The following is a 15,269-nucleotide window of genomic DNA, read 5'->3' on the forward strand; positions in this document are numbered from 1 at the left end:
TGCTCCAAAATTGGAACGAAATTAGAACCAACACTTGTGATACAACTACACACATTTCTTGTCCTCTTGCGCGTCTTCTATTTCAAGCCCTGTCAGGATTAATGGTCTGGAGTTCTTAAGTAATTCACACTTCGAGAGAATATGCATAGAGGTTTCGTTCTTCGTGCACCATTATCTGTTAAGATAGGACTCCTGTTGATATTTGTAGATTGTTCTAAGTTAGGTAGATACATTCAGCAGATCTATAGTTTTACAGAAGAGTCTTTACCTGTCTCAGACCTTGTTGGTTGTCCCAATAATTGGTTTTCATCCTATCTACCTTCTTTCCCAGTGCTTTTTCTATTGTTCTATAGTTGAAACCTCAGAAGGGTTTGGATCCTATGAAGGGTTTGTCTGCCTAATTATACTTTTCTTGCTAAGCTCGTTCAACTTTTCTAGGCGATCCCAAACGAATTTGGATTTTATGATATTGACAATTAGAGCTCTTATAGCTGCTTGACTATCGGACATAATGATGATCTCCTTTTTTTGCGATAGTTCTACTCTAGATTGAACTGAACACATTTTTCAATTGCATTGATTTTTGCTTGCTCAAGCTTTCAGAGTGTTTGGTTTGGTTTTGCTGTTTTTGATCCGTCCGTATACCATTTAATGTCATGTCTGTTCATTTCTTGTATCCTACATGCTTTTAGCCAACGTTGGAACTCGAATGCAGGTGCAAACGTTGTTGAACGCATCGTGTAGTGCCGGCTTTAGTCCAGTCATATACAGTGTCGTTTATTTAGAACTAATTGGAACCCGATTTTAAACATAAATAAATATTTATTTCGGGACAGAATTTTAAATTATTGCAATTATAGTATACGAGGCTTGTATATAAAATAGGGTTCCCAAAGAATTTTCACAATTAAAAACATGTTATTGGCATTAGCTACCAAGAGAAGATTGAACGTTGTGGACAGCTCGGCGGGGTGGAAACCGAAAGAAAGAGAGTCAAACTACACGCCAGTCTCGTCAATTCCCACCTAACAGCGTTCCTAACGTATTCAGCTGCTTGAGAATATTTTTGTGAACAATCCTCGTATTATTCAATGAGCTACTAATGACGGATATTAGTTATAAGAATTATTTTTGCACCATCAGCGTAACGAGTGCTAAAAGAATAACTATATTTTATCTACAACTATCAGGAACATAAACATAATATATCATTAATTTTTGTAAACAAGATAATTATGATTAATAGTAATATTATTATAAGTAATTAAACGTTTTAATTGGATTTTCTTTACCCGTTATATTGTAAGTTCCAATCCTTGTGGTAATTTATACTTTTAAAATTGGATGGTACAGTTAATTTTCGTTAATTACTTTCGTTGATTTAACAATCTTCGGCAAGTGCAGATGATTTCCAACCCTCCTCTCTGTGAAGTTACGACCCCTGCTTACATAATTTTTTATCATTGATCGAGAAAATAAATAACCCTTGTAGATTTCGATATCCTTTACTTTTAGAAACTCAACAGCAGCCTTTTTTTCGTATGGTGCATTTACCAATCTGGTGATTTGGAAACGAAGCGTTTGAAGTGGTATTAGAAGGTCGCAGTGAAAGATATTTTCTACAAATTTCATAAAATTAAACGGTCTAAATGTTTATAGGTATATTGACTTGTTTCAACTGCACGAATCAAAAATGAAAAATAACGAAAAAAAACTGAGACACAGGCAAAAGAAGCAGCAGAAAGTGATAATGCGATTGTAGTAAACCAGATATCCGTCATAGAACAAGTGATAAGTGCGTGGCAAATATCACTGTGTGTGCAATCCTGGACTAGAATAGAGGCGGACAGATAGAATGGGTCATACTAAATTGATTCCTCCACATCAATTTTCCAAGACTGAAAAGAATGTTCTTATATATGCCAAGCAAGATATTGCAAGACATACCGTAAGATTGTGGCACACTTGGCTATTAGTTTTACTAGCATACATTAAATACTCCATGACTATTTGGCCGTCAAAAAGATTTGTTCGCGTTGGATACCCCATAATTTGACGATCATTCAAAAAAATCTCGTGTTGTTGGTGCAAAGAAATGTTGAAAACATTTAATCGCGATGCTTCAAAAGCCAAATCCATCAAAAGTCTTGTCAGACCAGCGGTCAATCAATATGTTTGCCAGAAGCGTTTGAAAAATTAGGGAATCCAATCGGAGAGACGAATCATTCTCCACCATGACAATGCGTGCTCTCGCATATCAGTTTAAACAAAAACGTTTTTGAACAGTCAAAACATCGAATTGATGGGTCATTCATCGTACAGTCCTTGTTTGCAACTCAATTATTTTTTCTTATTCCCGCAGATGAGAAATAAATCACGAGGTCAACGATTTTCTACAACTGTTGATGCTTCAACAATTGATTCAAACGTATGCTAAAGTATATTGTTAATCTCAAAGCTTAAGTAACAACCCTCGTGTATGAAGATGCAAGATTGAAATACAATCAATCAGAATAATGAAATAGTTGATTGGATCATTAAAATCTTATAAATTAATGTAAACATAGAGCTAATGAATGATATTAAATGATTATTTTAAATTTATGTATTAATGGAAAAATGGGACAAAATTAAAGAAATACCTCAAAACGAATTAATGGTTGTGCTATTGGGGCTTCCATTTCAAATGTTATAGCACAATTGGTAATGGAAGATCTTGAGGAAACTGTACTAAGCAAATTTGATATAAATATTCCATTCCATCCGATATGTAGATGATTGCATTACTGCTGTACCAAGGAATCAAATTGAAAACATAAATAAAAAATTCAATTCTTATCATAAAAAACAATCGAGGTTGAGCAAAATAATAAAATCAATTTTCTTGATATCACATCATATAAATTTAATAATAATATAAGAACAGACCAGCTTGGTCCTCAAGATATTTAAACTTCAATTCGTGTCATCCTATGTCACAAAAAAGATCAGTGATAATAAGTTAAGCTTATAGATCTATCCAACTTATCAGATCTTGAATTTAGATGCTTAGCTATTCAAAAAGAAAAAAACTGCACAAAAAGAAAATAATTACCGGAAAAAATGATAAATAACATATTCAAGAAAATGATAAACAGATATTACAATCAATTTAAAAACAGAAACGAAACATCAAAACATAAAACATTTTTCCTCATCATATGTACCCAACAATTATCGAATTATTTCAACAAATATGATATTAGTTTAAGTCATAAAGGACATAATAGATTATCCAAATATTTCACTAAATTGAAAGAAGTCATCATGAAATATCAAAAAAAAAAACGTAAATTCAATTATAAAGATTCAAAAATTCTTGAAACGGAATCGAATACACGAAAAAGGGAATTTTTAGAAATGGTTCACATTCATAAGAACGAAAAAGCTATAAATGATAAAAAAGATCTAAATAATTCAAGTAAAATTTGTAGCTCTATTTCGTAAATTCTAATAAAACTACAAATAATTTAATTGATTACTGCTATATATTTGAGATGTAGGGACCAAGAAAAAATGAATTTTTCTTATTAGAACAAAGTTGAATTGAAGACATAAAGAAAAATTGAAACGGCAAAATTTATCTTTCTTTTAAAAATGATCAAATTAATTTTAAAACAGAAGAGAACTAAAATCAAGAACATTTAGAAGCATTAATAATTATTTTATTTATTATGTTCTAATATGCAATTTAGCAGCTATTTTTCAATTACAAGTTATTTCATAAAACGCAAACTTCTCGTCCATCCAGAACATCTATTGGTAAAAATATGAAAAACAATATTCAATTAATTAATTACTACTAATTTACTAATTAATTAGTGAATTTTTCATTTGAATCATGCGAGTAGAAAGTGAGCATATAAAAAATCAAGCCAAAATTTTCATCGAAAAATCAGTAGGTTATTACCTCAGTGTGGTATAAAAACAAAAAATAATTTGCAACCTTTCACTTATATATAATTTTTGTACCTACAGTTGTTAATAATTTCATTTCGCTTAAAAATGAGCAATTAGATTACTTATAAAGTAAATAAGGTTGAAATTGCCAAAATTGGAATACCTTTATAAGAATTTATCAGCGTATGGAAAATTAAAAGAAAAAGAAAAACGCAAATGGAAGAGTTGTTCTTGTTTACCTTCATAAAATTCAGAGCAGTACAAGGCGTCGACTTTTCGAAATTGTAAAGTATGTTGAGAGTAAACAAATAGGTATATACAGGATGTTTCAAAAAAAGGTGATCCCGTCTCTAGAAAACTGTAAAACATTTGAGATTTTTCTCAGTAAAAATTTCGTATTCAAGATAAAGGGCGTTGAAGAAAAAAAAACTATCTAGAGTAGACCAAAAAAGTAGTCTTGATAAAACTCGATACTGTATACCATTTTCGGAATATTTTGATTTGAAAACTATGGAGTAATAACAGATGATGGTATAAAGTATTGATGAAGAATGGATAAAAAGGATACGTTTAAAAAATTTGGGACTGAGGGCTTTCGTTTCTTGTAACGTTTTACAAAAATCTAATCGGTACAGTTTCTTGGTTTTCAAAGTTATCTATCTATCCTAGAGACGGGATCACTTTTTTTGAAACATATATAAAGAAGTTAATTGGTAAGATGACGAATCCAAGAGGCATATTTATTCGAAGCAGTCGATTTTTCATTGATGCACCAGACATTTCGTAAACATTCTTCAAGTGCCGTATCTTTAGCTTTAGATGCAAATTGTACGATTCATGCATATATGAAATCAAAAAAAAAAGTAACTGAAGAGACATTGTCTAGTTATGTGCGATTGGCTTTGAAATATAAGTACAACCGATTATTTTATGGTATGATAGGAAATTTCCTCACTTTCTTGGACAAATAGCTTCAAACCGGGATATATCCCAGCAATAGCAATAAGCAATAAGAATGTCCCAAACATCATTACTAGCAATATGCTTCTAATCGTTCATTCAAAAGTTAATATTTAAGATACGAGAATGTATTTTAGCCTAGACCAGTTCCATGCAAAAACAAAATATTGCGATACAATAGCAACGAACAATAACTTATTGAAGAAGTGTCAGTGTAAAGTTTGACGTCAAAAAAGTAAACCAGAGTTACGCAATAAACTAAAAGGAAAAAGATGTCCACCGTGGAATTGTAAAAATCGAAAAATTGGAGTATCGAGCCATCATCAAGTACCTGTATTTAAAAGGTTTAAGAGGTAAGCAGATTTACGAAGATATACTTAATTTCCTTCGTATGCGACCGTGAAAAATGACCGAACGGGAAGGCCAGTCCCCGAAAATATCTATGCAGTTCATGACATGATTTTATTAGACCGTCGAATTGGGCGAAAACGGATATCCGAAGCACAGAATATTTCAAACGAACGCGTTCATCATATAGTTCACGTCAATTTGGACATGAGAAAAATTGCTGCAAAATAGACCCCCAAATGTTTGATTGTTTTGACCAAAAGCGTGCAAGGGTAGTAGCATCGCGTTCGATGTATGCTCGATTTGACGACGATGTAGACTTCTTAAACCGAATTGTTACTATTGATGAGACTTGGGTACATTTCTACGATCCAGAAATAAAGCAACAATCGGTGGAATAACGACATTCTGGCTCTAGATCTAAAAAGTTTCGTGTCCAAAACTCTGCTGGAAAAGTTCTTGCTTCAGTTTTTTGGGATTGCCAGGGAGTAATCATGATTGATTTTTTGGATAAGGGTAGAACAATAACTGGAGATTACTATTCGATATTACTGACCACTCTAAGGGAAAAAATTAAAGAGAAAAGACGCGGAAAGCTTTCCAAAAGTGTTTTGTTTTTGCAGAACAACGTCCCCGCACATAAATCTCTTGTTGCCATGTGAAAAATTGGTGATTTAGGATTTGAATTACTAGAACACCATCCTTATTCACCAGATTTGGCTCCGTCCGACTACAATCTCTCTCAACTGAAAAAAAGTTTCAAAGCTGGATTCACGCAAACTGCGCCGTACTATAAATGAGCTGAATGGATAACAAATCCATAGTTATTTAACCAAAAACAACATTAATGTAGGCAATCAATGATAAGTTATTTTAATGATGGTTATTGTTCGATTCCCAAAGGTTAACGTAAGAAACTCAGTTATAACTACCACTTTCCACACAAGTTCAAAAGGCTTTGTGCGTTTCAGCCTGCGGATTAAACTATTATGAGTAATAATTTGACAATAGAATTATTCTAAAAACAAGTGAAAAAACTAAATTCACTACAATTGAAGTAGTATGTAAATGGTACAGCAAATATTGTTCAGTAGCGATTAAAAGTCAAAACCGAAAGAAAAATAAATTTATTAATAAATAAACAGTCAACTTTATTTGTTATGTGTTAAGAAACTATTTACGTTCAATCAGTTAATCGACTGCTACATTCAAATAGGTTTTTGAAAATATTCTATCACTTCTTCATAGAAGGTGAAAGATTATAAAAAGCAGTTTGACTACATGCTTTCAAAGCTAATTTACGTGGAATTTTTGAATCACAGAACTGGTATTGTGAATAAAATTGCTATAGCGTGTCCCTACCAGGCATCCTCTCCTAAGAGAAAGTCTAGTAAGAAAAATAAAAAGAAATAATAATAGTAATAATGCGGACTAAATACCTGCTCAAGGTTACTTGCCCTATTAAAGGTTAGTAAACTCGAAACTCTAAAATTGTTATTTTATAAAAGATTGATGTTATTTGCGGCATTTACTTTTTTTATGTTATTACTTTCATTAGCCGTATAAAACAGTTTTTAATTGACGATGGAAGAAATTGAAGGATATTCGACGTGTAACTATTAATTCGAATGTTGCAATTTAATTTGCTGCTGTATATTTATTAATAACGAGACTGGTGATATAAAATATTCAATCGGCGACAAACTTCCAGCCGCATGAATTTGCGGACTCATCCTCCCTTATTTGGCGATTGCTCGAATCAATCAACGATGCTCCAAAATGAGTTGTACGCGTCGAATGTTGTCTGATGTGATGCTGGTTCGAAGTCGACGATCATGCGGTTCTTTTTTGAAGATTTCGCGGCCATCTTTGACCCCTTTTACCCATTTTAATATAGAAGATCCACTCAGGTACCCAATACTAAACTGATTTCGTGAACGCCGAGGAATTTCCTTGTTTAATGCCTTCCTGCACCAAAAAACGAATGACAATACGTTGGTATTTGTCTTTCATGTGTGCAAAGGGTGAACCTGCTCTAAAAAGGGTAAAGTAAGTAAGAGAAGGAATTCAAAAAAGTGATTTTCTATCAAGACGACAGACCTTCTCACATTTTGATTATCGTCAAGGCTACTATCCGTATTCACCAGAGCTGGCCACCAGCGACTTTTTTCTGTTTCCTGAACTCAAAGTTTCATTTGTATGAGAGAAATTTTTATGAAATGAATAAGTAGTCGCATACGTAAATGCCTGTTTTGTGGATAAAGACTATTATTTAAAAAGGTTATATCAACAATGGGAAACGTGTTGATATGTTTAAAAAAATAAAAGTTATTATGATAAAAAAAGTTTTTTTGATAGATCGGAAACTTTTCAGATAACCCACGTAAATAAATAAATGTAATGTAATTGTCGCAGTCATCTCTACATTGAATAAAATGGAGGAAAACAGGTATGAAGATAACAAGATTCTTTCCCGATGCGCTCGGAATTAACATTCGGAATGACATCTTCGAATTTATTTGAACTCTAAATGCTATTAAACGATGCTATTAAATATAATTAAATGACGGGTATTTCTTTGATCTGTCTGCTAGGCAGAACTTTCACTATTTTCGACAACACTATCCGGTTTTAAATCGTGAATGGTGTAATATTGTGAAAGGGTTTTATCACGGAAACGGACGATTTACGAGGAGGTACCAAAAAATAACCGGAATTATTTTTTAAATGCTATATATTTAGAAAACAACCTTATCCCCTTCAAAATCCTATCTATTACAAGTAATACATTTGCCCCTACGGTGCTTCCATTGTTAGAAACATTGTTTGAGCTCATCTTTAGAGATGGCTGCAAGTTAGGTAACGTAACCTAATGATTTAGAAATCATAGGTTTTAATTTTTAGATTTTCCATCTTTACAGAGTGGATTAGTTAATACTCTTGATAGACTCGTCACAAGTTGTATCATATACTCGGACTACCTTTTCGTTTACCTGAAATATATCTGTCCCGAATTAGCGCATCCTTATCACAACGAAAGAATTGTCACGAGTTGTAGCGCACCCCACAGATGATTTAGGGGAGAAGACATAGATAACGATAAGGATGAGGAACTGCAATAAAGAAAGTGAAAATGAGGGTTAGTTAACCTAACTTAACATAACCTAAAGAATTTAGAAATCCTGGGATTCAACTTTTGAATTATCCATCTTTACAAAGTGGATTAGGTATTACAATTTGGCGCATTCTTATCTCAACGGATTAAGAATCGTTACGAGTTGTAGCGCACCCCACAGATGATTTAGGGGAGAAGACGTATATAACGATTAAGATGGCTCAAGAAATCACTTTTTTGTGATAAAACGCTGCTAAATTAACTGATGACATTAATAATTTATAAACACTTCATAAAATTAATAAACACAAAGAGATACTTGAAAAAAACTTTATCTACATTAGATTTTTTGTTATTGTGGCGATCTGTTTTCGTAATAAACCGACTTTTACTTTGGATAATCTTTCGAACTTTTGCGGAGATCATCAATCAAAATGTATATTAAGTAATGGAGAAAATAAAAATTTCTCATTATGCAGCTGCGAATGTTGACAATAAAATTCGAAATTTGTTTTTAGAAGTCGAAATTACAATCTTGATATATGTAGGTTCGTAAAATAATTCAAAATATAAACGAAAATTATCTTCAGTACTATGAAATATGGATACAATTAATAATAGTGTTCGTATATAGGGTGTTTGTTCAATTGATATTTATTTAGTTTCTACCAAACTTGAATCACAATTTTCATCTACCATTTTATTATAAAATCATAAATATACTAATAGGAGGTGTCATGAACCTAGTAAAAAATTAATCTCACAATTGAATTATTTTATGTACTGGTCTTGGCTAGCAAGGATTGTTTCAGAATGATATCTGTTTTGTCGTGATTTTAACGAGGTCTAGAATTGTGTCAAAGTGTCGAAATCGATCGAAATTTCATATAAAATGACACATGGTTTTTTTTATATTTATCAGTCAAAAAACTCGCAGCAAATTCGGCCTTAATTTGCAAACAATTTGGTAAGATGCTTTGCGTACGAGATTTTAAGCTCTTTACTAAGCTCTCGAATGATTAATTTGAACAAACAGGTTCAACCACTTTTTGTATATTTTCTCTTGTTTTAAAAATCGACGTTTCGCACGACCATTCCTTTCCAAATTTTAGTTTCTTGTAATCTTGTAATCAATTACCACATCATCATATTAGTTTTAACATTTAGTAAAATACTTTGGTACTTGAGCCTTGAGGCAAAACTTTTGTAAAAGTTTTATTAAACATCAATGTTTGGCAAACACAAGCTCAATAAAGCCTTTGAAGACAGCGATTCCCACCAGATTCTCTGCTAAATTGTGAGCTACGAAGTTTTTTACTTGCTGATGAGTATCGTAGATGGTGACCACTGTCAAGTGTGAATAATATGACACAATGATGTATGAAATTTGTACAAGATCGAATAGACTAAGTTTATTTCGACTAGTTAGCCGAGTGTTCTGGAAGACACAAAGAATTACGATTAGTGAAATTATAAGCTTCTTTGGGTCTTTAAAATGTTAAGCGAGAGCCACAAAATGAAAAGAATACCGGTAGTTTCAACGTTTCTCATGAGGTCTAACAAACTAGTCATATTCAAAATAATAGTTATTTACGCAACAACAAAAACACTTTTTTTCACGAGTAGGACGGTTTGACCACCCTCCTCATGGGCCTGTGTAGTAACCAGTGACTGTCAATTCTTACGAAAAATATAGACATGAGTTGGTAAACGACCCGGAAGAACTTTAAAGACACTGCAGGGACTTACGTGAAATTTGAGGACAATTAACTTAACCTTCATAAATAAGTTCTGCTAGACTGTAGAAATCTTTTGGTCCAAATATTTCTGCACAGGTCAAACGGTTTTGTTAAAGGTGGTTTCTTGACTTTTGAGTCAACTCGTTCTGGTGAATACCATGAGGAGTTATTTATACAGATGCACTTAATTGTAGTCCTACTTGGTACTTAGAAAAAAATCATTATCATGCATCGTTAACTGCTACAATTTAATATTAAATTATAAAATGTAAATAGACGAGTAAAATGTAACTGCCTGTAAGAGAGTTTGGTTAAAACAGGGTAACAGACGTGAACTGAGCCCTTTTTCTCACCCATTCGTTTTTTTTTTCTGGGAAAACGAAATTTCAAAGCAAATAACGTAAATAAAAATAAATTCTTTGTAAATAAAATAAAAGAAATTTCAATTCCGAGGTATCTTATATTATAAATAATAATAGTAGTCAGAATCGTCTGAACTAGAATTATTATTTGATTGAATTATGAAGGGTTGCAAAGAAGTGTACAAATGATATATATTTATTATATTTATACAAATGTTATTGTATACGAAAAGACTGAGGGTATAATATATAATAAAGAATATATTTCAACTGTCTACTAACACTTCATCATTTTATTACTCTCTTAGTCATAAAAATAAACTATAAAGTCTAAACAGAAAGAGTGGAATTGAAAATATTGCTACAAAAAGAATGAGAAAAAACTTGATATGTTCATAAATGATAATTCTATCAATTTTGTGTAATTAAAAGTCATTTTTCAAATACTGCATTGAGGCTTATAATATTCTGCTATCGTAATTAATATTATGTATATTTATATTTTGTTGCTAATGAATATCAGGACAACCACTAAATTAATTTATGCATATTTGAACTTGGATATTAAAATAATATCATCTTATTGAAACGATAAAGATCAAAGGATCCGCCGAATCTAATTAAAATATATTTAATAATATCTTAAAATAATATAAATAATATGCAGGACATATTCAATGAATTTTAATTGGAATATAACATTTTTGAATCGATGAATAATAATAATAATAGTCACGATTTGAACTAATAAAAGTTATTTTCACGGTTTGTCTATAGAAATAAAATAAATTTACGACTGTCTGAAAATATAAACGACATCCTGTGTATAAACATTCGGTATATTTTCAAAAATAGCAAAAATCTTTTGTGTGGTTCGAGAGCTAAGTTGATAATAACTATCCTAATAAGAAAGTGAACCAATTTATATTATACGAGGCTATTCAGATAAGTACTTAACAATAATAAAACGAAGATTTCAAAAAAGTGTCAATTTCAAAAAAGATTATTATTCAATTTTTGCCATAGTATGTACTATGTGAAAAAATCCTGACACAGGTCGATTTTTTGCTTAAATTGACAATTGATAGTTTGAAAATATTATTCCCTTCCAGCACCCCATCTGAATTATACCGTAATACCACCAATACAGTCTGACTCGAAGTATTCTGTGTTCATAACCTCACAAAATTATTTTAACTAAGAAGTTGAAAGTTGGCGGAGTTTAATTTAAATTTATTGGTAATTTTTTGTATGAACTACAAGTACTATTTCAGTGTCTTTCAACTATTAATTTTATACATTTTGTATTTTGTATTCTCTTATTTTATTTCAGTAACCTAACCTAATATAACCAATTGCAAGTTTACATTATTATGTTATTTAGAAGTTACGGCTTTGACAAATTTTAAAAATTCATTTCTCTATTGTATATTGTGTAGAAACTACCCCTAATGTTTAAATTCAACTCAAAGGATTTAGAAATTCTGGGTTTCCAACTTTACAAAGTGGGTTATGTAATAAATTACAGGTAAGAATTTTAATGAATCCGTCACTCGAACTACCTTTTCGTTTACCTGAAATATTCCGATCCCGATATGGCGCATCCTTATCTCAACGGATTAAGAATCGTCATGAATTGTAACGCACCTAAAAACCCAACTCGAGAAAGTTTTAAGCCACCATTTTAAAAAATACTTTTTCTGGTCCGAATCACAACTTCAATGTTGCCATTAAATGAACTCGATTTATAGTTTCAAAATAAAAATTCACTCACCTAAACGTCCACCAGATGTTAAAACACATGGTGTTGAGCCAAAAGAATGCTGACAAGAAAAGAAACAGCATTGAAACGGCTGGAATAAAAGAAAATTATATTATTGATTGAAAACAGCATGATACAAATCAATATAAACAGATCTACTATCATTTATTATTTTAAAACATTAATAAAAGTTTAAAAATCATGGGCATGCAATTTTGCTTTTTTTGATGAAATAAAACTGTTGAATAGAAAAAACGTTATGGTTAAGCGTTAAAATGAAAATGAGCAGAACTCAGACAATTTATGACGGTTCTATTATTAATATACGTTACGTTTAGCAGTGACTTCAACATGGTTACCACAAAATGACTAGTGGTAGTTTGATGATGGAGCTACACGCCACATCCAATATAAACAAACTGGTTCACTGATTATAAGCCTTTTCCAGCAACTACAAATGCTGAAATAAAAGCTGCGGGAAAGGAATTACACAAAGCTCTTGGGTGTGGGACAATTGAAATGGCTGATTATGACAGCGGAAAGTTGAGAACATTCACGCTCAATGACGTATGGTGTGTGTCCGACATATCTCGAAACCTCGTCTCTGTCCTATCGAAATCTATGATTATCATGTTCTAATTTAAACAAACAACCACTCAGAATGAAAAACCGCAGTTTCCGCAGATGCCGCTACAAAAATTAACAAATCACTTCTTTGTGCCGATACTGACTGTACTATTAGAGTAGGAGGAAGTAAAAAAGTTATTACATCCATTATATACTGTACTTTTATTAAATCTATTTTGCTGTTATGCAGGATTTACAATAAAATAGTTTCATATTTAAAAAAACAGTTTAAAACTTTTTAATATCTACTTGATACTCTGTGTTTTTTTCCTTTTCCTCATTAACAGGTCATAACATCTTACAATAAAAATGAAAAGAATACCGTTAGAGGTTTTGATGTATCTGTTAGGAAGTGGGGCATAAAAAAACCATTTTCTCTCCGCGACAATCATTTTCAATTTTATGGTTCGGTAGTCATAAAAGTTCTCATCTTGGTTACGTTGTATTAGAAAGTTCGTAACTTCAATTATCGACTCGTAATGAAATAAGTTGTAATTTCGGTGTTAGTACCTATAAAAGGCAATATTAAGAATATTTTACAAGTAATAAAATTATAAATTAACGAACTTCTGCCTTGATCGTAAAATCTTAAGCAATTAATAAGAGCCAGTCGTTAACCAACCGAATTATATATTATAGAAAGTGAGAAATTTATGGGTGCCTGATTTAATCTCCACAATTTTAATTATTGTTTTACTATAGACCGCGAAGTAAAGTAAATTCCTAATATTTCGATTTCTGTTAATGTTAAATGAAAGTTTTTTCAAAGTAATTCAGGCCATCTACAATATATACGTATCCTCCAAAATAACAAATTTTTCGCCTATACTCTATTTGGAAAGATCGTAGAGTAATAAATGCTCATCATAAATGCAAAACCCTGAAATTTTTAGTACCGTACTTTACGTCTAAAATTTGGAATATTTAAATATGCCAATGATAAATAAGTAACATCCTTTTCTTTCCAAAATTGAAGTATATCATTATTTCTCTCTCTATTTTAATACTTTCACACCAACCTCTGAATCTCCGCAAAAGTAAGGAGACCCTTATTATTATTATTGCTTTCGTTTTCAAATTAACCTGTCTGGTATAGGTATATACTATAAAGGGCGGGAAATATTTACCTGTCAATATAATTCCTTTCTTAAAATACCCCAAAGGAATTTATGTTTTAGAAAAAATTTTTCGAGATATTTCTATTTTTTTTTCAAAATGTTGACATTGATTAATGGTCGTTATCATCATTTAGCATCCTTTTTCGAGCACTGTTGGACATAAGCCTCTCTTAACTTAAACCATTTTGCTTGCTGTTGATCATGTTGGATCCAGTTGGAAGATATCCTTTTCAAATCGTCCGTCCATCTCGTCGAAGGTTGCCCCCTTTTTCTGTATACCTCATCCTTTAGGAAACAGTTCTAATATTCTCTTTGTCCATCTATTATCGGGTAATCTTGCGACATGTCCAGCCCAGTTGGATGTTAAATTTGTGATTTTCAATTCCATCCATAACTTTTTTACGCAACTCTTCGTTTCGAATTTTATCTAGAATTGTTACTCCTTTCCATAGCTCGTTGAGTTATTCTTATTTTATTTACAGTTTTTTGTATGTACGTTAGTGTTTCCGAGCCATAAGTCAAACACCATATCAGCTTGTAAAATGCAACTCAAATCAGTACTATCCTTCTGTTTATTTCGCGGGTTTCTTTCCATTCGGATTTCATGTCCTATATATGTATATTATACAATCGATTTTTTTTCCTTCTAACATTAGGTTACGACTGTAGAGTAAATATGTCATAAATTGGGTTTTGACAATGTTTATATTTGTGCCTACTTTCTGGTAATCTACAGATAGTTCTGAGATCATTTTATTTGCTTCGTCTAGTCGGTCTAAGATCAGCACAATTACGGGATCGAAGATATGATGAAGAGGTACTAAATTGCTTTTAATTTTCTAACACTCGATCACAACTCAATAAATGTTAAGGAGTAGATACCTAGTCTAACGTTTTTAATGATATTAAATTAATAATTCCTTTCATTCTATTGATTACTTTTTAGATTCAGGGAATACCGATATCAAACGAATTAGCTTTAACAAATACGGCAAAAAACGTAATAAAATACAGGGTGTTATATCTAGTAAGCAATGTATAAATAATTTGTATGCTACATGTTGGCGGGTAAATTTAAAACACCCTATATGAAATATAATTGAGTTGAACAAATTGAGTTAACTGGCAAGCGCTTGTAGACTAAGATTTTATAAAATAAGTATCTCGAATTTATATTATTTTTGGTATAGGATATTGTGCACAAATTTCAACCAAAATTTAATGTAGTGTTCCAAAAGATAAATTCAAAATTATTAGGTGCTATTTAAAATAACAAAGTTGACGTCTACTTTTAATTAC

General features: G+C 31.6%; 1 protein-coding gene across 1 annotated transcript in view; it reads right to left on the bottom strand.

The window, feature by feature from the left end:
• Positions 1-15,269, bottom strand: part of LOC130894424 (probable G-protein coupled receptor Mth-like 1) — a 147,137-nt gene that overhangs the window by 74,369 nt on the left and 57,499 nt on the right. Inside the window, exon 3 of the mRNA XM_057801264.1 lies at positions 12,238-12,316. Within this exon, the coding sequence (XP_057657247.1) occupies positions 12,238-12,316 (79 nt within the window). The remainder of the gene's footprint in view (positions 1-12,237; positions 12,317-15,269) is intronic.

Source organism: Diorhabda carinulata, chromosome 5 (assembly GCF_026250575.1).
Source record: "Diorhabda carinulata isolate Delta chromosome 5, icDioCari1.1, whole genome shotgun sequence".
In the NCBI taxonomy this organism is placed as follows: domain Eukaryota; kingdom Metazoa; phylum Arthropoda; class Insecta; order Coleoptera; family Chrysomelidae; genus Diorhabda; species Diorhabda carinulata.